The 19,478-nt window shown below is 55.1% G+C and overlaps 2 protein-coding genes across 3 annotated transcripts in view; both read left to right on the forward strand.

Moving 5' to 3' along the window:
• Nucleotides 1-12,058, forward strand: part of Coro7 (coronin 7) — a 51,116-nt gene extending 39,058 nt beyond the window's left edge. Inside the window, exons 10-28 of one of the 2 annotated variants that reach the window (XM_048332499.1) lie at nucleotides 3,076-3,130; nucleotides 3,599-3,656; nucleotides 3,734-3,879; nucleotides 3,955-4,047; nucleotides 4,241-4,372; nucleotides 5,635-5,761; nucleotides 5,944-6,119; nucleotides 6,628-6,736; nucleotides 6,832-6,918; nucleotides 7,005-7,147; nucleotides 7,221-7,325; nucleotides 7,407-7,492; nucleotides 8,276-8,417; nucleotides 8,500-8,589; nucleotides 9,585-9,701; nucleotides 9,941-10,076; nucleotides 10,420-10,511; nucleotides 11,151-11,237; nucleotides 11,381-12,058. In XM_048332499.1, coding sequence (XP_048188456.1) covers nucleotides 3,076-3,130; nucleotides 3,599-3,656; nucleotides 3,734-3,879; nucleotides 3,955-4,047; nucleotides 4,241-4,372; nucleotides 5,635-5,761; nucleotides 5,944-6,119; nucleotides 6,628-6,736; nucleotides 6,832-6,918; nucleotides 7,005-7,147; nucleotides 7,221-7,325; nucleotides 7,407-7,492; nucleotides 8,276-8,417; nucleotides 8,500-8,589; nucleotides 9,585-9,701; nucleotides 9,941-10,076; nucleotides 10,420-10,511; nucleotides 11,151-11,237; nucleotides 11,381-11,386 — 1,987 coding nt within the window. In that variant the 3' untranslated portion in view covers nucleotides 11,387-12,058. Of the gene's footprint in view, nucleotides 1-3,075; nucleotides 3,131-3,598; nucleotides 3,657-3,733; nucleotides 3,880-3,954; nucleotides 4,048-4,240; nucleotides 4,373-5,634; nucleotides 5,762-5,943; nucleotides 6,120-6,627; nucleotides 6,737-6,831; nucleotides 6,919-7,004; nucleotides 7,148-7,220; nucleotides 7,326-7,406; nucleotides 7,493-8,123; nucleotides 8,418-8,499; nucleotides 8,590-9,584; nucleotides 9,702-9,940; nucleotides 10,077-10,419; nucleotides 10,512-11,150; nucleotides 11,238-11,380 lie in introns of those variants that run through there. The other variant, XM_048332500.1, reaches the window with a different exon arrangement.
• Nucleotides 12,059-13,316: 1,258 nt separating this feature from the next.
• On the forward strand, nucleotides 13,317-19,143 carry Pam16 (presequence translocase associated motor 16). The gene is made up of 5 exons (XM_048332508.1): nucleotides 13,317-13,460; nucleotides 16,992-17,076; nucleotides 18,131-18,267; nucleotides 18,543-18,608; nucleotides 18,982-19,143. Exons 1-5 carry the CDS (start codon nucleotides 13,458-13,460, stop codon nucleotides 19,066-19,068), a joined length of 378 nt encoding a protein of 125 aa, XP_048188465.1. The 5' UTR covers nucleotides 13,317-13,457; the 3' UTR covers nucleotides 19,069-19,143.
• The last annotated feature ends 335 nt before the right edge of the window (nucleotides 19,144-19,478 follow it).

Below are 19,478 nucleotides of genomic sequence, written 5' to 3' on the forward strand. Positions count from 1 at the left end.
ATGTCCCAGTCTCCTGCCTGATATTCTCCATGGCCTCAAAACCATTTGCCTCTGTTGCCAGTTGCTCGAATGTACTCTTTCTACATAAGGTGATCCTTGCCCTGATCCCAGGCACTAGGCTCATCTGAGTCTCTTAACCATCCAGAGACTCATGGGCAACCTCCAGAAAACCTACCCAGCTTTCCCAACTTGCTCATCACAGGAGATCTGGGAGAATTGGCAGTATTATGAGGGACAAAAGCCTCTCTTGTTGGCCCATCCTTTAACTTGATCTGAAGGCCAGGGGCAGATGTGAGCTCTTGAGCTTCTAAGACTTCAAGTCAGGGTTAGATCCCTGGAGGTGCAAGGCCCCGAGGCCACAGCAGTGGGTGAGGCACAGGCACCGTCCCTCACCGTCTCTAGCTCTCTGCCAGTCCATAATGCATCTCCTGCCTTCCAGACGCAGACCCAGGCTGGCTGTCTTCATGAGGCCCGGGATCTGGCCCGTGCCAGATGTTGGCCAACCCTTGGCGCTACATGTCATGACCCCATTTTCCAGTGCATGCTGTGCCATGGACAGGAGGATGCTCCTGCCTGGCAGAGCTGCCCAGATGGCTCTGCCTGAGGCAAAGAGGACTGGCCTGACCTGTCAGAGGAGCCAGCCCTGCCAGCTGTGACTTTCTTCCCCCGCATCCTGAGTGCCTGAGTCAGTGGGCAGGGGCTGATGCAGCATAGTGTGGGGAGGGCAGGGAAGCCGTCCATGGCACAATGGAACCCTCAGGACTCGGCCTGGTCTTACCTAGGCAGCAAGAGGGCCACAGGGGCCCCTCCCCATCCCTTGTTCTCAGCCTTGACCCTGAGTCTCACATTCCCTCTTGCCCCACTCCTCCCTGACCCCACACAGCACCAGTGCAGCCTCTGTTCGTGACAACCTGGTCCTACCCTTTGCCTAAAATATGCCACCAGGGGCTGGTGATAAAGCTCAGTAGAGAGCTTGCCTAGAATGCACAGGGTTGACCCCACACCCCAAAACAAAAACCTCAGCTTTTGTTGCTCACACCCCCCCCATAAAGCCAGAACTCCCCCCATTCCAGCTGAGCACCCACCCCTCCATCTGTCATCACTGCCCAGGCTACCAGGTATATATCATTCTTCCTGCCCTCAAGTCGCTTTGCATCCACCTGCCACAGGACCCTTGTAAATGATGCTCCTACTGGAACTGTGGCCTATTGGATTTTCTCCTAACATTGGGACCATAGGGAAAGCCCTCCCCCAGCAGCCTAGCCAAAGCCAAGTCATCCTGTCCCCTGCACTGAGATTCATTGTGGGATTGTGTCTGTGTCTGTGCGAGGCTGTGAACTCCTGACAGAGGAGTCTGTTGGAGTCACCTTGGGTCACTCTAGCAGGCTGAGCAGGGGTCTAGATGCATAATAACTAGACAAGAAATGAATGCCCTTGAAGGAGTGGACAGTGAGTTGAAGGCCTGTGGGAGCTACTGCAAGGTACTAGATGCCAACCCACTGGTTCGAGCCTCAGTGTGGGATGCCCAGACCATACATCATCACTGTACCTCCTGCCCCCTCTCCCGCGGCAGGCGGTGTTGACAGTGCCGGGCCTGGCTTGCCCTGCTGGCCTGAGGTAATTAGGGCCTGTGTTACTCACAGGTGTCCAGCCCAGGGCCCTCCAGGAAGTTTTGGAGACACCCAGGGCCCCACCCAGCTCCCCACCCACTCTGTGGTGTGGGCAGCAAATAGGTGGGCAGGGGAGGGGGAGATTGAGCCCCTTGTTACCTGGGTGAGGGCACCTGCCTCAGCTGGGGTGACCTGGGGTTGGGACAGGGCCTTGCTGCAAGGAGGGTGAGGTAGAGAGCCAGGCCCAAGGATCCCCAGGGACAAGAAACAGACGAGGAGCAAGGAAAAGAAGACTCACTGTCAACTTCTCCTGATTCCTTCAAGTGTTGGGGGTGGGGGGAGGCAGAAGGCAGTGCTTCTAAGCTTGGGGAGGTCTCAGTGGCCTCCCAGGGCCCAGAGAAGAGAGGTCTGAATTCCTGGTCACACACAGTTGGCCCAGGCTGAGCCCAGCATAGGGTAGCTCCAGTCTACCCTTCACTTTCCCAGCTGTGACCCCACCTCAGAGACGGGGTGTCCTACCCACTTGGTCTGGGGAGGCCAAGAAAGCCTAGCCATTGTGTCCCTTCTCCCCAGCATCGGGCTCAAACCTAGGAACCTGGACTTAAGAGATACTACCAGCTGGGCACCAATGGCTTGCTCCTATAATCCTAGCTACTCAAGAGGCTGAGATCTGAGGATGAAGGTTCAAACCAACCTGGGCAGGAAAGTCTATGAGACTTTTTTTTTGGCCAGTTCTGGGGCTTGGGACTCAAGGCCTGAGCACTGTCCCTGAGCTTTTTGCTCTCAAGGCTAGCACTCTACCTCTTGCCACAGTGCCACTTATGGCTTTTTCTGTGTATGTGGTGCTGAGAAATCAGACCCAGGGCTTCATGCATGTGAGGCAAGCACTCTACCACTAAGACACACACGCGCACACACACACACTCTTATCTCCAGTTAACCACCAGAAAACTGGAAATGATGTTGTGTCTCAAGTGGTAGAACTCTAGCCTTGAGCTGAGGGACAGCACCCAGAGCCCCACAACTGCCAGAAAGAGAGAGAGATTACTGAAGGGGCATCTGAGCCTCTCTTGGGCATCCAGGGGGCCCCGGTGAGGGGGTTGGAATAGTGGGTACCACCTCAATGAAGACCTAGAGTATTTGGCTGGGCCCCACTGTCCTCAGGCAGCCCTGGATGGGGACAAGGAGCCTGGTTCTGGCATTGTTCCCCACAGCCTCCTGGCCGTGATGGCCCCATGTCTGGCCTGGCTGAGGGGGGACAGGACCGATGCATATGAGGTCTCAGGTGGAGGGCCCCAGTGCCCAGGTCCTGAAGGGAAGCAGGTGGGCGGCTGGATGTGGGGTTGGGCATGGGGTTGGAAGGGTTAAGTGATTCCTGGTTCCTGGTACTTTCCAGGTACCTGATTTGAGCCCACATGTGCTGTCCTTTAAACTCTCATCCCGTCCCTTGGCCCTCTCTCCCCAGGTCTCTGATACCCCTGCTTGACCCAGACTCAAGTCTCCTGGTCCTAGCAGGAAAGGTAAGTGAGAAGCTGCTCCCAACTCTGGTCTACCACCTAGAGTCTGGGCCCTCTGCTAGTGTCCTCCTTGCTGTCCCTTGAAAGAGAAGGACCTAGAAAAGTGCCTGCTGGCCCTAAGCCCCACCCCCCACCACACATCCTGCCAGATACCTTTTCACCTGAGCAGCCAAGTGACCTGATGATGTGGTCCTAGAAAATCTGTCTTCAGAGCTGTGTTAGCACACAGTGGGTGAGCCATAAATGCTCGCACAAACACTGAGTGCTTGTCATGTGAAACTGATGGTAAGCAAGTCAGGGAAAAGTACTGCCAAGAGCACAGCTCAGCACCCAGCAGTCAGTGCTCCTAGATGCCCCCATGGCTCTGTGGCTTGGGTTCTGGAGGAAGCTGGGAGTCTGGTGTCAGAGCCAGGCCTGCCCAGGCCACCAGAGCATAGCCAGCAGATGGAACTCAGACAGAGCTTGTTTCAGGGCGAGAGTCAGCTGTACTGCTATGAAGTAGCCCTGCAGCAGCCAGCATTGAGCCCAGGTGAGTCCCTGCCCCTCCCCGCCCTTCCCCTCCCATCCTCTTCCCTCCCTTACTCTCCCCGCTGATGTCCTTGGCAGTGACTCAGTGCGTGTTGGAAAGTGTGCTGCGGGGGGCAGCCCTTGTCCCCCGGCGGGCCCTGGCTGTCATGGGCTGTGAGGTACTCCGTGTCCTGCAGCTGAGTGATACAGCCATTGTACCCATCAGCCACCATGTGCCCCGAAAGGTGAGGAGGTGTTTGGGGAAAGGACTGGGGACCTGGGCGATGAGGGCCTTACCACCCCTACCTGCTCATCACTAGGCTGTGGAGTTCCATGAAGACCTGTTTCCAGACACTGCTGGCTGTGTGCCCGCCTCTGACACCCAAGCCTGGTGGGCTGGGAGCAACCAGCAGGTAGGGCCAGCCCTGCCTCTTGCTCCCACCCTACTCCACTTGGACCCTGCAGCTCCACGCTAGCCATGTGCAACTTACTGGACGGGCTGTTCCCTTCCACTCCCCCCAGCCTTATCTATCCCTTCAGAGGTTCCCTTCCTACCTGCTAGCCTCTGTGGGAGCTCCATGCCCTCAACTGCCAGCCTCTCCGCAGGTGCAGAAGGTCAGTCTCAACCCAGCCTGCCGGCCCCACCCCAGCTTCACTTCCTGTCTGGTACCCTCTATGGAGCCTTCCCCAGTCACGACCCAGCCTATGGAGACTCCTGGGACCAATGCAGACCCAAGTGTAAGTGTGAGGCCACAACACCCTCCTGTGGCTGCTACATGCCCCTAATGGGTGCTTTCTTACTAGGCAAGCATTCTGCCACTTGAGCCATGCTTCTAGCCCTTTCACTTCCTTTTTCAGATAGAAGCTCATGCTTTTGCCACTATCCTCCTACCTCCATCCCACACTAGCCAGGATTATAGATGTGTACCACCATGAAAACACACATATAGGGGCTGGGAATATGGCCTAGTGGCAAGAGTACTTGCCTCGTATACGTGGAGCCCTGGGTTCGATTCCCCAGCACCACATATATAGAAAACGGCCAGAAGTAGCTCTGTGGCTCAAGTGGCAGAGTGCTAGCCTTGAGCAAACAGAAGCCAGGGACAGTGCTCAGGCCCTGAGCCCAGGACTGGAAAAGAAAAAAAAGAAAGAAAGAAAGAAAGAAAACACACATACACAGCCAAGTTCTATTTTTTGTGCCAGTCCTGCGGCTTGAACTCAGGACCTGGGTGCTATACCTGAGCTTCTTTTTGCTCAAAGCTGGTGCTCTACCACTTGAGCCATACTTCCACGTCCAGCCTTTTCTGAGTAGTCTATTAGAGATGAGAATTTCATAGACTTTCCTGCCTGGGGCTGGCTTCACATCATAATCTTCAAATCTCAGCCTCCTGCATAGCTAGGATTACAGGGATTACAGGTGTGAGCCACTGGTGCCTGGCTTAGCCAAGTTCTTTATCTTCGTGCATTCCTGAATCTATTATGCTTGATAATTAGATGAGACTATAAGGACTGCCATGGTATCACCCACCTGTGAACGCCTGTAATCCCCAGCTGAGTATTCTCCCTCTTATCCCATACCCTAGGCCCTTTTAGGCCCTTTTGTTTAGCAATTTTGTTTTTGAGAGAGGGTGTTGCTGCCCCGGCTGGTCCCAAATTCATGTTTCTTCTGCCTCGGCCTCCTGAGTGTCCGGGATCACAAGCATGTGTCACCATGCCTGGCTGGCGGTGTTCTAAACCCTGATGTCCACTAGCAACATTGTTCTGACTTCAAACACTGGCAACTGAAACTCCCTGGCACGGCCTCCCACCAAGCTAGGAGCCAGACCTGCTACCTCTGCCCACATGGCTAAAGCCCAGCCCCTGCCACCATCCATGCCAGCAGTAGAGCTTATGCCCAGTCCAGTGTCCCATGGACCCAGGAGGCCCAAAACAGGAGTTGTCCTGGCTCTTCCTAGCCAGCACACCAGGGATCTGATGGCTGACTTGGTCCTTCTCCCCAGGAGGGCTTCTCTTCCCCTCCCAGCTCACTGACCTCACCCTCCACGCCCTCCAGCCTGGGACCCTCATTCTCCAGCACCAGCGGCATTGGTACCAGCCCCAGTCAGAGGTCGCTGCAAAGCCTCCTGGGTAAGCTGCTCAGGAGAGCCCCAGCTATCCTCCATACCCCTCAGCCAGATACGGGCTTCTGGAGTCATTTGTCCTTTGGGGAGATGGAGAGGGAGCTTCCACCCTGCCCTGCAGCGAGAACAGCAGGCCGGCCAGTAGGCCAGGTACCTGGTGACAGGCTCCATGTGTCCTCTATTCCCTAGGCCCCAGCTCCAAGTTCCGCCACGCTCAGGGCACTGTCCTGCACCGAGACAGCCACATCACCAACCTCAAAGGGCTCAACCTTACCACACCTGGCGAGAGCGATGGTTTCTGTGCCAACCGGCTGCGAATAGCTGTGCCCCTGCTCAGCAGTGGTGGGCAGGTGGCAGTGCTGGAGGTGAGGGGCCTCACCCCGCTAGGGCTGCCTGTTAGGTGCCTGCAGTTGACAAGAGTGCTCAGAGCCTCAGCCGCCCACATCAGCTCACTGAGCAGGGGCGTGTGCCACCCATGCCCATCATGACACACAGTCCTCCCAGCTACCCCACGCTGTGGGTGCTATTCTTATCCCCATTTTGCAGATGAGAGTGAAGAGGCACAAAGAGGTTTAGTGACTTGCCCTGGTCACACAACTGTGTAAGTGGAGCTGAGTTTGAACCCAGGCCACCCAAACCCTAAGCCTGAGCTCTTTCCACCACTCCACGCTGCCACCCCCTCACTTTCTGGGGCCTCACTGTTGGCACCTGGGACTCAGAGCATGAGGGGCTAAAGCAGGAAGCTTGGGTCATCCAGCAGTGGGTGCATCTGCTATAGAGGGGTGGGGGCCTAGGCACAGTGTGGCCCTGCAGCCCTAGGACCCACCTTCCTGCCTGATCCTGATGAGATGGGGGTGGGGGATGCCTCCCCAGCTGTGGAAGCCTGGCCGCCTGCCCGATACAGCGCTGCCCACGCTACAGAATGGGGCAGCAGTGACTGACCTGGCCTGGGACCCTTTCGACCCCCACCGCCTCGCTGTGGGTAAGGAGCCCCCGCCCCTCCCCCACTGGCTTGAGGGAGGCAGGGCAACCAGGGGGTTCAGCCTAGTGATGAAAACTGCTCCTTCCTCTCTGCAGCCGCAGAGGATGCTCGGATCCGACTGTGGCGAGTGCCCCCGGGGGGCCTGGAGGATGTCCTCACCACACCTGAGACTGTACTCACAGGTTAGGGTGACTAAGATAGGGAGAGTCTAGAGGGGCTGTGGCTCCTAAGGGGCTCAGAGTCACCTATGCCCGCCCCCCCCCCCCAGGTCACACAGAAAAGATCTACTCTCTGCGCTTCCACCCACTGGCGGCCGACGTGCTGGCCTCCTCCTCCTACGACCTCACCATCCGCATCTGGGATCTTCAGGCCGGAGCTGAGCGGCTGAGGTTGCAGGGCCACCAGGACCAGGTAGGACAGCTACCAGGGCAGACACTAAGGCGTGGGGTGAGAAGTTGCCTCTTAAAACCCGCTTTGTCCCCAGATCTTTGGTCTGGCCTGGAGTCCTGATGGGCAGCACCTGGCCACTGTGTGCAAGGATGGGCGTGTGCGGGTCTACCAACCCCGGAGCAGCCCTGAGCCCCTGCAGGTGAGAACACAGAGGCTGAGTGTTGGCCCACTGACCCACTGGGGGAGTCCTGTCTGGGCCTCATGTGCTGTTTCTCAACAGGAAGGCCCAGGACCTGAGGGAGCTCGTGGAGCTCGCATTGTCTGGGTGTGTGGTGGTCAATGTCTGCTGGTGTCTGGCTTTGATAGGTGAGGACTTGGGGATCCCCCTCACCGGAGCCCCCTTTCTCCACAGGCACTGATTGGGTCAGGCCTACAAAAAACCTTCCTCACTCAGTGGGACCCATGGCTAGTGGGACCCATGGTGGCTGGTGGAAGGGTAGGTGAGTTGCTGGGTGGGTACAGGCATGAATGAGCAGATGGATGGATGGACAGGTAGGAAGATGCACTGGGGAGGGAAAATGAGTCAGCGAGGAGCCAGGGGTTAAGGCCAGGCCCTGGAAGCCAGGCTTGAAAGGAACTAGAGGGGCACAGGAAGCCCAGAGTCAGGCCAGTGAAAGAGGCCTGGGACATGCAGACCTGGAACTTCACAGGTTGAATCAGGGCAGGTCTCTCAGGGTTGAGGGCTTAATCACAAAGGTGCTGCTAAGACTTGGAGGAGGTAGGCATTCAGACCTGGAAAGGAAGGCTGGAGAGCTGCCCAGCTGAGCAGAGGGCAAGAAGTGGGATGTAGGGAGAGGTCCCTACTTGGGAGGCTAGCATTGGGCTAGGCCGGACACCCCCTATGCTGAGGAGAGTAGGAACCGAGTTTGGAGGGGCTCAGCAGGGGAGGCAGCACAACAAGTTGGTTTGGGGCTCTGCTGCCCTTGCCCCTGGCCAGGAGAGTTCTGAGCATTGGACTTGGCTTTCCTGTTGCCTGCTGGCCCTCAGGCTCCCAGCCCAGCAAGGATGAGGGTCCCTGTGGGCATCTCTGCCCTGCCCCAGGCCTCTTCCAGCCCTAAGGACCTGTTTCTGCCCCTGACCCCCTGGCAGCCGAAGTGAGCGCCAGTTGCTGCTGTATGCAGCTGATTCCATAGCGGGTGGCGCCTCTGCAGTACTGGGCCTCGATGTGGCTCCCTCCACCCTGCTGCCCAGCTATGACCCAGATACCGGCCTGGTGCTCCTTACTGGCAAGGTAGGCTGGGATCAGCAGTGGGGTGTGGGAAGGGCTGGTGTCGCTGGTCCCTTACTGTCACTTTCCATCCTCTGCCTCCTAGGGTGACACCCGAGTGTTCCTGTACGAGCTGCTCCCCGAAGCCCCTTTCTTCTTGGAGTGTAACAGCTTCACGTCATCAGACCCTCACAAGGTGGTGCCACATACCCTGGCCTCTGAGCCTTCTGTCCCCAGTTGGGACTGCAGAGCGTCCCTGCCACCTTGTGGTCATAAGAGGAAGTGCAGGAGCATGTGGGGTTGGGGTTAGATGCAGGGAGACTGGCTTTGAAATTATTCAGGAATTTTGAGGGCTGGCTATATTATACTCAGTCATTATTCAAAATTAAACTTTATAAAGTTAAGCTGTATGAATCTGAAGTCTGAACATGCAAACAAATCCATTAAAATAAAACAAAAAGAGCTGGACACTGGTGGCTCACACCTAACTCAAGAGGCTGAGATCTGAAGATTACAGTTCAAAGCCAGCCCATGCAAGAAGGTCTGTTAGACTCTTATCTCTATTACCTACTAAGTAATAATAATAAAGCCAAGCCGAGCTGTGGCTCAAAAAGTAGAGCCACATCCCAAGTTCAAGGCCCAGGACCAGCACACACACAAAAAAAATAAAGCAAGAGATTGGGCATGGTGGTGTGTGCCTATAATCCAGCTACTCAGGATACTGAGGCAAGATTGTGATCCAAGATCAGCCTGGGTAAAAAAGGTTATCCTGTAACCCTATCTCAAAAATGAGACTATAAGGCAAAAGGACTGGGGATGATGCTCAAGTGGTAGAGCACTTGCCTAGCAAGAATAAGGCCCTAAATCCCATCCTCAGACAGGGCAGAAGGAGGAAGAAAAAGAAAACCAAAGAAGTGGATCCTCTGATCATTTTTTGGTGCTGCCACTAAGGCTGTGTGCCTCCCCCTGACTGCAGGGGAAGTGCCCCATCCATCTCTGCTCAGCTTGGCATTCTGTGAGTTGAGCTGGCGGCTTGAGATGATCCATCTTTGCCCTCTCTGTTCACATTACCAACACACCGCTGTCCAGGGCCAGTCTGTGGTGCCGGTGTTGAGGAGCATTGCCACCTAAAATACTAGGTGCCCAGACAGGAGCTCTTGGCACCAGCTTCTGCCTCCTTGTCCCCGCCAGGGTTTTGTCCTCCTGCCAAAGACTGAGTGTGACGTGCGGGAGGTAGAGTTTGCTCGATGCCTGCGGCTGCGCCATACCTCCCTGGAGCCTGTTGCTTTCCGGCTGCCCCGAGTCCGGGTAAGGTTGGGTCTAAGGACTGCACTGCCAAGCCCTCCATCCCATACTGGCACAGACTTAAGTTCTTGGCTGACCCTGCCTCCAGGCCTCTCTGTTCTCTGCTTTTTGAGGATACCTGCATCCTTATTTGTCTGGAACTCGGGGAAACCCTAGTGTTGTTGTTGTTGGGGGGGATCCCCAATGCTAGTGTGTCCTGGTCTCTGATCAGTGTTTCTGGATGGCTGCTTCCTGTCCTATAGAAAGAGTTCTTCCAGGATGATGTTTTCCCAGACACAACCATGAGCTGGGAGCCAGTGCTCAGTGCTGAGGCCTGGCTGGGAGGTGCTAATGGTCAGCCCCGGCTACTCAACCTTCAGCCCACCGGCATGACCCCAGGTAGGATAAGGATCTAGATTGGGTGAGGGAGCAGGGGAGGCCAACAGGAGTTGGAGGAAGGGGAAGAAGACCCAAGACCAATCTTTTGACCCAGTTGCCACACAGAGACCTGGGTTTCTTCCTGAGAACAGAGGAGCAGCATCTCTAGACCTGCCCCTGCACTCCTGGTGGGCAGGGGTGTATATGCACACACATGTGCAACCTGGTGCCTGAAACAGCCTTGTGGCCAGGGGCTTGGATAACTGTTAACAGCACTCCTCAGGTCTCTACCTAGAGATTCAAGTCCCCTGGCACCAAGAACCCCACCCAGGGGACTCTGATACCCATCCTTACCCCTCCTCAGTGAGCCAGGCCCCCCGTGAGGCCCCTGTCAGGAAGACCCCATCTTCAGCACAGTACCTGGAAGAGAAGTCAGACCAACAGAAGAAAGAAGAGGTAGGTGTGGGGAAGGACTGGCATGTGGAGCAGTGAGGGAGAGCACATGTCACACTGTCTCTATACCAGAGCTTGATGGGGGGACATGGGGGACCTGCCGCTGCCTCCAGGGCATAGGAAGCCAGGGAGCAGCGAAGGGCCTCACCCTGGCCAGGCCTAACTGAACCAAAGCTGGAAGATGATGCCTTTGAAGTGATGTGCAGAAATGGTAGCATCTGGACCAGGAGTCACAAGGCCTCAGGCTTTGCCTAGCCAGGCATGATGGCACCTGCCTATAATGCCAGCAGGAACTTCAGGGCAAGCCTGGGCTACATACAAGTTGTGCTAAAAAAAAACATGTCTCGTGGTGGAATACCTACCTAGCAAGTCCAAGGTCCTGAGTGCAAACCCCAGTACTACCAAAAAAATAGTCAGAAGGGTACAGTCAGTAATAGAGCATTTACCTAGAATGCACAAAGCTCTGAGGTTGATCCATGGCCTACCAAAAAATGTAAAAAGGACAACTGATGTATGCCAATAAGCAAAATCAACTTTGTCAGGGGTCTAGTTGACATGGCTCTTTTCTTGACACTGTTGGACTCCAACAGTGAGATTTCGAGGTGTTCTTGAGGTCACCATTCCTCCTATCCACTCTTACAGCTGCTCAATGCCATGGTAGCCAAGCTGGGGAACCGTGAGGACCCACTGCCCCAGGACTCCTTCGAAGGGGTGGATGAGGACGAGTGGGTGAGTGGCAGGCAAGCCCAGCCAGCTCCCAAGCCAGCAGCACCATTCCTCCCAAGCATACTGCAGCTCACCCCCATCCCCTTCCTTCCCAGACCCTCTTAATCCCCTCCCACCTCTTGATACCTCTTGATTTCTCCTCCCAGGACTAGCCTGCTCACCAGGTTCCCCTGGCCTCAGCTGCCACTGCCACCTCCTAGAGCACACCTCATATCTCTTCCAACTGGAGGCTGCCACTCTGGCCCTGGCACACTTCTCCCAGAAGCCCTGGCCTCCTGCAGAGCTTGGGCACTTCCACGGCTGCTGGGCCCACCGCCACTCCAATGACTGTCCGCACCTCTGCTTCCTCTGGGACGAGCCGCCTCTCCTCAGCTGCCTGCTAGCATGTGGAACCAAGGAGTGGGGGGTGGGGGTCAGTAGCATGTCCCTGGGCAGGCCCTGGGCTCCCTATCTTCCCTACTCTTTCTGCCGCCTGGGCTGGCTTTGTCTAGCATTTTCAGTTGCTACATGCCAACCCATCTTGCCTGCTGCCCCAATTCTAGTCAAGGGTGTTGGGGGCTGGTCCTCCACCAAGACATTTGGAGCAGCTCCAGCCTCAGGGGCCTCGGGCCAGTTACCCTGTTTCCCATGGCAAGTCAGGAGAAGAGGGTCTCACCCAGCCAACGACCCAGCTAGGGTCATGTGAGCCCCTCAGGGACCACCCTGCATGAGCCCTGGGTATTCTCAGCAATTAAACTTTTCTAAGCTGGCCATCTCCTGTGCTACTCTAGTTTGTGAGGCTGGAAGAGGGAAGGGGACAGGAGTATGAGTGAGGGAGTAGGCACTGGGCTCCTGTGGGTCTCAGCCTGACTTTGATCTTTGTTTTGTTTTTGTTGCCAGTCCTGGGGCTTGGACTCAGGGCCTGGGCACTGTCCCTGGCTTCTTTTTGCTCAAGGCTAGCACTCTGCCACTTGAGCCACAGCGCCACTTCTGGCTTTTTTCTATATATGTGGTGCTGAGGAATCGAACCCAGGGCTTCATGTATACAAGGCGAGCAATTTACCACTAGGCTGACTTTGATCTTAAGGCCTTGAATGCTGCAAACTTCTGAGTTCATTCACTGAGCACTCAGATGCCTAGCAGTACTCTAGGTGGTTAGAAGAGATAGGACTTCAGGTTATTATAGCCTGGTACAAAGGAAACAAACTTCATGAGCAGAGTGAGGAAGGACAGTCAGAAGATGGACTACATGGAAGGAAATGACTTGGATGCAGAGGCTGGCAGAGTGTTCATGGGCTGAGAAAGAGACTCTCAGGTAACCTGAAAGCTAAGACCTGGAGGAGCCTGCCATAGAGCCAGGAGAATGGTTTGCACACGACGAAGCTCTGCATGGTGCTGAGGGGAGGAGGAAGGGAGAGGGTAGAGGTTAAGAACTTCAAAGACAAAAAATAGAGGTGCTCAAGAACAGAGGGACAAGCCAGTTGCAAAAGGTGACAGTAGTATTGGTTCAATTTCCATGGAATGTCCAGAACAGACCAGTCCAGAGGGACAGGATGCAGATAGTGTTTCCCTGGACTGCTGGAAGGGATGGAGAACCACTGTTAATAGGCTGTGGAATTACATGGTACTGAAGGTTGTACAGCCCTGTGCATATACCAAAAATACACCGGATTGCTCACTTTAAGAAGATGAGCTAGGGGAGAGAATGTGGCCTAGTGGTAGAGTGCTTGCCTAGCATGCATGAAGCCGCCGTGGGTTCGATTCTCAGCACCACATACACAGAAAAAGTTGGAAGTAGCATTATGGCTCAAGTGGTAGAGTGCTACCCTTGAGCAAAAAGAAGCCAGGGACAGTGCTCAGATCCTGAGTTCAAGCCCCAGGACTGGCAAAAAAAAAAAAAAAAAAAAAAAGTTTGGTAAAACCAAGGGAAGAAACAGCTCCACACGGCCCCGCTGGCTAGCCGCGAGGGCCCAGGGCCGGCCACGGTCCTCCCAGTGGTCTTCTCTGAGTCCCAGGCAGGCTCCGCCCAGATCTAAGCTCCGCCCCCAGGGCAGCCCCGTCCGTTGTGCGTCACTGCAGGTGACGCCCCGCCTCCTCGGAATTTTGAAAACGCGCATGCTCGGCCGGGCTTTAACGCATGCGCTCTCGTCTTCCTCCCTTGACCTCTGACCCGTCGGTCGCCCTTCAGCGGGGCCCACGGGGCTGAGAAGCCGGAGCCCGCGTCCCCGACGCCGAGCGGCCGTCATGGTGAGGCTCAGAGGGGGGCGAGGTCTGGGGACGGGTGGTCACGTCGGAGAGGGGCGGCGCGTTCCCGCGGAGCTGCTGGCGCCGTGCGCCTCCCCGCGTGCTCGGCCCGCAGCCGCGTCTGGGTCGTCACGCTGGGGTCGCGGCCCTCAGAGCTGGGAAGTGAGGCCAAGCTCGGCCGCCCGGGAGCGAGCGGGCCCCGCGGGCAGCGGGGGTTGGAGGGTGAGCCGGCCCTGAGCCCTAGCGTTCTGGTGTCGCTCGCCTCTTTTCCCCGCTGGGCGGTTGACCGTTCGAGCAAGCGGCAGACCTGGGATTTGAACTGGGATCGAGACGTGGGAGACAGCGTTTCTGTGATGAACTGCTGACACCTACAACAGTGAACAGACCTTTACCCCGGCAGGTCATCTGGGGAACCCTTAAAAAGGCAAGTCCTGACTGAGCTCTGCCTCTGGAGGTTTTGTATGCCCCCGTCTCCCGGGTTAGTTTGTGAGCCTCATTCCTCACACTCATTCCTAAGGTAGCTGTAGCTACCTGCTAGTGCCAGGCCCGGTGCCGAGGCCAGTTCTCATGAAGTCATGCCGTTCTTGTCCCCCTTTTGCACATGAGGGACCCGCAGCCTAGAGAACTTAACTCCTCCAGAGTCTTTCCCACAAGCGTCAAATGCCAGGTTTGAGCACAGGTCTTCCTGTGTCCTGAGAACTTCTCCCCGTTTCTCACCACCTTATCCCTTGCCTTATCATTGTAATGGGCCCTGCCATTTATTGAGGACCCCTCACTGACCTGAGTCACTGATGAGCGTTAATTCGCCTTCCGCAAGGCAACGGCATATGGCCCTGGAGAAGTTTGTATCCTAAAGGATAAAGTCAGGTGATAGAAAATACCTAGAAAACAAAGTGAGGTAGGAATACAAATGGAAGGGGCCCAGGACAGATTCACAGGGGGTTGGGTGTGACATATGTCCTGTCCCATGTCCAGAAGAATTCTGAGTAGAAGATGCTGCCACAGTGCCGAAAGAGAGGTAGGCCTAGGTTGGGGCCTGGGGAAGAGGTGTGAATGTCAAGTGGGGAGTGAACTGGATTTGCAGACAGAGGTGAAGTACCTGGGATTAGGAGGTATTTTGGAAACTTCGCCTGAAAGAGAGTGACTGGACTTTTGAGATTCCAGCTTTGGCCAAAACAAAGCTGAGGGTGAGCTGGTAAAGTGTGGCACTGCCACACTCATTCAAATACACACTAGACACCCACTGTGCAGGTCACTGTCGAGGTCCTGAAAATACTGTGGCAAACGTCCCAGTGTTCCTTCTGTCTGTCTAGCTCTGATACCTGCAGCTGCTTGCTGGGCTCTGGGTAATCAGAGCCCTTTCCTATTTCAGAAGCAGCTTGCTCCTGTGCCCTGAGGAGCACCACACATAGGGTTGTTTCTGAAAGCCCAGATCCTTCTGGGTGCCTCCCCGACCTCATATGTGGTCCTTTGCCACAGCTTCAGGGCTTTGGGCCCACAGATGCCATGTTACTCCCCAGACCAGAAGCAGTTCTGCTGCTTCTCACAGTGGGTCCCAGGGATGGAGCCCTGTGCATCTGACCTGTTTTCTGCCTACTGCTTGGTCTGAAGTTAGGTGCCACATGGGCAGGTTGTTCTTGGTCTGTCTGTTATTGAACTTTGGGGTGTTTGGGGGAGCCTTCTGGGAGGTGCCTCAGCCAGTGACTGTTTGGATCACCTGTGGTAGTTGCAGCTGGTAGAGCTCTGCTCCCCAGCTGTGAGAATGGCTTGGCCAAAGCCAGCACTCAGCGAAGTTTGAGCTAATGGATAAGAGGGTTGACTGGGCCACCTGATCACCAAACATTAACAGCAAGCAGGATCTGAACCAGAAGCAAAGCCAGATGTTGCTAAGTTCTGCTTTGGCCCTGCCAGTGTCTATCTTTCCACTTAGTTTTATGCACATTGCCTCTGAGGGCCTTAGAGTCCTCCTACAAGGAAAAAATTCCTTCCTTCCTTCCTTCTTTCCTTTCCTCCTTCCCTCCTTCACCTTTCCAGCAGTTTACATCCACTATCTGTTTAACCTCTATGACAGCCATATTATTCTGCAGTTTTTATAGGTGAGAAAACTTGAGACTCTGGGGTTGAGACTTGCCCAGTCACACAGCTTGCACTATGCTCACTCCCCTGGTAGAGGTTTCCCACAGGAACTTGGGTGGCCTCAGCCATCCATCCAGCTCCCCTGGCCAGCTGGGATAGCTGCTGAAGCTCTGCCTTGTATGCAGCCATGGAGGTCTGGACAGGAACCACAGGCCACCAACCACTTTGGTTTGAACATTGCAGGGAATATTAGGGAAGTCTCTGGTTACAGCCCCTGTTTTGTTGTTATTGTTGTTTCTTGTTGGATTGTTTGTGTGTGTGTGGTGCAGGTGGTAGAATTCCAGGCCTGTGCAAGCACAGCCCACAGCCTCAGGTGTTGTTGTTTTTTTTGTTTCTTTTTTTGGCCTAGTTGTAGGGCTTGAACTCAGGGCCTGGGCACTGTCACTAGCTCTTTTTGCTCAGGGCTAGGCTGTACCACTTTGAGCCACAGCTCCACTTACGGCTTTTTACTAGTTAGCTTGCTATTGCCCTCCTGGACCCCAGGGTGCAGTATAAGGTCTTTTGTGTCTCTGTACTCTAGTGCTGACCTGAGAGTAGTGTAGATTTGGGCTCTGTGTGAGTAAACCAGGGACTGAATTGATGAACTAACCAGACTCTCCTTGATGGCTGGGTCTCTACCTCTTTGCCTCACAGGTGTTAGCTCCCAAGGGTCAGGACTGCTGTGCTTTGAGTAGACCTTTAGTAACTTCCTGTATCAATGAGTGAAACACCAAGTCACAGTATTCTGAACAGTCTTTTTTTTTTTTTTTTTTTTTTTTTTTTTTTTTTTTGCGCCAGTCCTGGGCCTTGGACTCAGGGTCTGAGCACTGTCCCTGGCTTCTCTTTGCTCAAGGATAGCACTCTGCCACTTGAGCCACAGCGCCACTTCTGGCCATTTTCTATATATGTGGTGCTGGGGAATTGAACCCAGGGCTACATGTATACGAGTCAAGTACTCTTGCCACTAGGCTATATTCCCAGCCCTCTGAACAGTCTTGAAAGAGCTAAGGCTAGATCAGTTTGTTCCTGGAAAGGTGAAGGCTGGCCCAGAAAAGTCTTATCAGTACAGAAGAGCCATCACTGGCCCTGGGTGGCAAATGAATTGGTGGCTGACCTGGGACTGTTCATGTGTTCTGGCTCCCAGTCTAGTGCTTCTTCCTAAAGCCGCTGCTCTCCATCTCCTGAAGCTATGTGCCCTGGGCTCCTCTCTGCCTTTCCTGAAGGCCAGGTAGGGGCCAGTCCCCCTCATGTACTCGATGAGTATCTGAAGATGGCCTGTCACTAAAGCCATGTGCGTCCTGCCCTCAGCATCCTGCCCTCAGCGTCCTGTCAGCCATACCACTGGCAGCCACCTCCAGGGTCCCACACTACAGGCCTTGATGATGCAGCCTAGTAACCAAGTGCCTACTCTGCCCATAGGCCAAGTACCTGGCCCAGATCATTGTGATGGGTGTGCAGGTGGTGGGCAGAGCCTTTGCTCGGGCCCTGAGACAAGAATTTGCAGGTAAGTGTGGATCCTTACTCTCCCTATGCCAGGAGCACCTAGCCAGGCCACATTTACCCTGGAGGCCCTGCTGGTGTGAATGCAGGGATTGCTCTGTTGCTGGGGTTCTGCATGCTGGTGGCTTGGGGCACTGACCTATCCTGTCCCAGGGGCAGTGGGAGACTTTGGGGCAGTCCTATGTAAGGGAGCAAGGTCTGTCTCCAGTGAGGCTCAGTTTATACAAGCACCCTGACAGGAGTAAGTGATCTGGCCCACCTGCCCACCTCTTTTTGTAAATAAAGCTTTATTGGCACTTATCTGCAGCCAGGGGCTGCTTTCAAGGAGAGCTGATTATTCTAACAAAAACTGACTATCAGGGCTGGGGATATGGCCTAGTGGCAAGAGTGCTCGCCTCGTATACATGAAGCCCTGGGTTCATATTCCCCAGTACCACATATACAGAAAATGGCCAGAAGGGGCGCTGTGGCAGAGTGCTAGCCTTGAGCAAAAAGAAGCCAGGGACAGTGCTCAGGCCCTGAGTCCAAGTCCCAGGACTGGCCCAAAAAAAAAAAAAAAAAAAAAGTACAAAAACTGACTATCTAAAGAGTTAAAGTATTTTGACATTTAAGGAAAAGTTTACTGGCTCCTGACTAGGCTCACTGAAAGGGAAGTAGCCACAGGTGGCAGCCTGCCCTGATGATCTGGGCAGCAGCAGAGCATCCAGGCCCTGGTTGTTAGTGCTCCTACCCTGCCTGCTGTGTCTTTTTCTCTTTGGTCTTTGTAGTAACCTAAAGCTTCCCAAGTTGCCCCTGGGACAAGATGAGGGTGGGAAGAGTCCTCTGAGGCCTAGGTTGGGACCAGGAGCCAGGTCTGATGGCTATACCCTGCTCTTACCCTCCAGTGGGGCATGTATGTCCATTCCCCACCCCCTTGCACCCCCCAAAACCACTCCTGGCCACCTTTGTTTCTATATGTCTCCTCTGGGCCAACTGGCAGGGGTGAGCCACCACCTGGAAGGCCTAGGGGGGAATTCTGGGCTGCCTAGGGCTGAGCAGTCACCCACGTGTCCACACAGCCAGCCGGGCAGCAGCTGACGCCCGGGGACGTGCTGGGCACCAATCTGCAGCTGCATCCAACCTCTCTGGCCTCAGCCTGCAGGAGGCCCAGCAGATTCTCAACATCTCCAAGCTGAATCCTGAGGAGGTCCAGAAGGTGAGGCCACCAGACTGGCTCCTGGAATGGGTTGGGGGCTAGCAGAATGGGCAGGTACAGAGGCTCTGGCTGCAAATACTGTAACTGGCGAGCCAGAGCCCCCCTTAGTGGCACCTGTCTAATCTCTGCTCCTCAGTGGGTGCAGAGCCTCCTGTGTTTCCCAGCAGGGCTTGTGGGTCCCAGGTTGAGCCCTGTAGCCTGCCTCCCTTCCTGACATGTTTCCCCAATGTCTCATCTTGAAACTGCAAGCTACTTGCCTTCTTCTCTCCCTGCAGAACTATGAACACCTATTTAAAGTGAACGATAAATCTGTAGGGGGCTCCTTCTACCTGCAGTCAAAGGTGAGAGCTCTGCCACAGACCTCCTGCCCTCCCTCGCTGGGGCCCCTTGTTTCCAGGCAGGGCATCTAGCAGGTGGGAGGTTGACAGGCAGAGTTGTCAGGGTCTCCTCCTGGTGCCCCAACCTCAGGCATTGTCCTCTCCAAGTCAAACTGCCACCTCCCCAGGCTGTCCAGTGGCCATGTGGCTAGGACCTTGAAAGAACAGGAGCATGGTGGTGGTGGTATGTTCCAACCAGATCCCAGAACAGGTATCCTGTGCCCACTGTCCCCCAGGAGGCCGCCTGAGCCTGGGACAGGAAGAAAAGAGGTCCTACATGCAGGTAAGGGGCAGAGAGCCCAGGTTGTGCCCAGCTTAATCTGCCTGCTCTCCTCAGGTTGTCCGTGCCAAGGAGCGTCTGGATGAGGAGCTCAGAATCCAGGCCCAAGAAGACACAGAGAAAGGGCCGACACCCAAAACGTGACTGCGCTGCCCCTCCTACCCTACCCCACTCCTCATAATTTATAGCGTGGTAATAAATGTCTTTTCCTCATTTCCAGAAGGTGGGCTTGCCTTCCTTCCCACTATGGGGATGTCTGGGATAAGGAGGCAGGAGCCTTTGGCAGCCTAGAGGCAGAAGTGGGGGTGACATTGGTATGCAGCCACTCCCTCCTGTGTCCTGTCCTCCCTGGCTGTTTTTGGACCTGAACCTAGGCTACTTCATCCAGAACGTGTCTGCTTATTCCTCCCAGTGCATCCCTTCCAGTTCCCAGCTGGGCAAAACCTCCTGCTCAGCTGATTGAAGCTGGAAAAGCCCCAGTCAGAGCCTCGTGCTATGCTGGGGATCCCACAACTAGGCATGGACTGGGTGGGTGGCCTAGGGTCAGGTGGTCC

The sequence above is a fragment of the Perognathus longimembris genome, chromosome 23 (genome assembly GCF_023159225.1).
Source record: "Perognathus longimembris pacificus isolate PPM17 chromosome 23, ASM2315922v1, whole genome shotgun sequence".
Classification (NCBI taxonomy): Eukaryota; Metazoa; Chordata; class Mammalia; order Rodentia; family Heteromyidae; genus Perognathus; species Perognathus longimembris.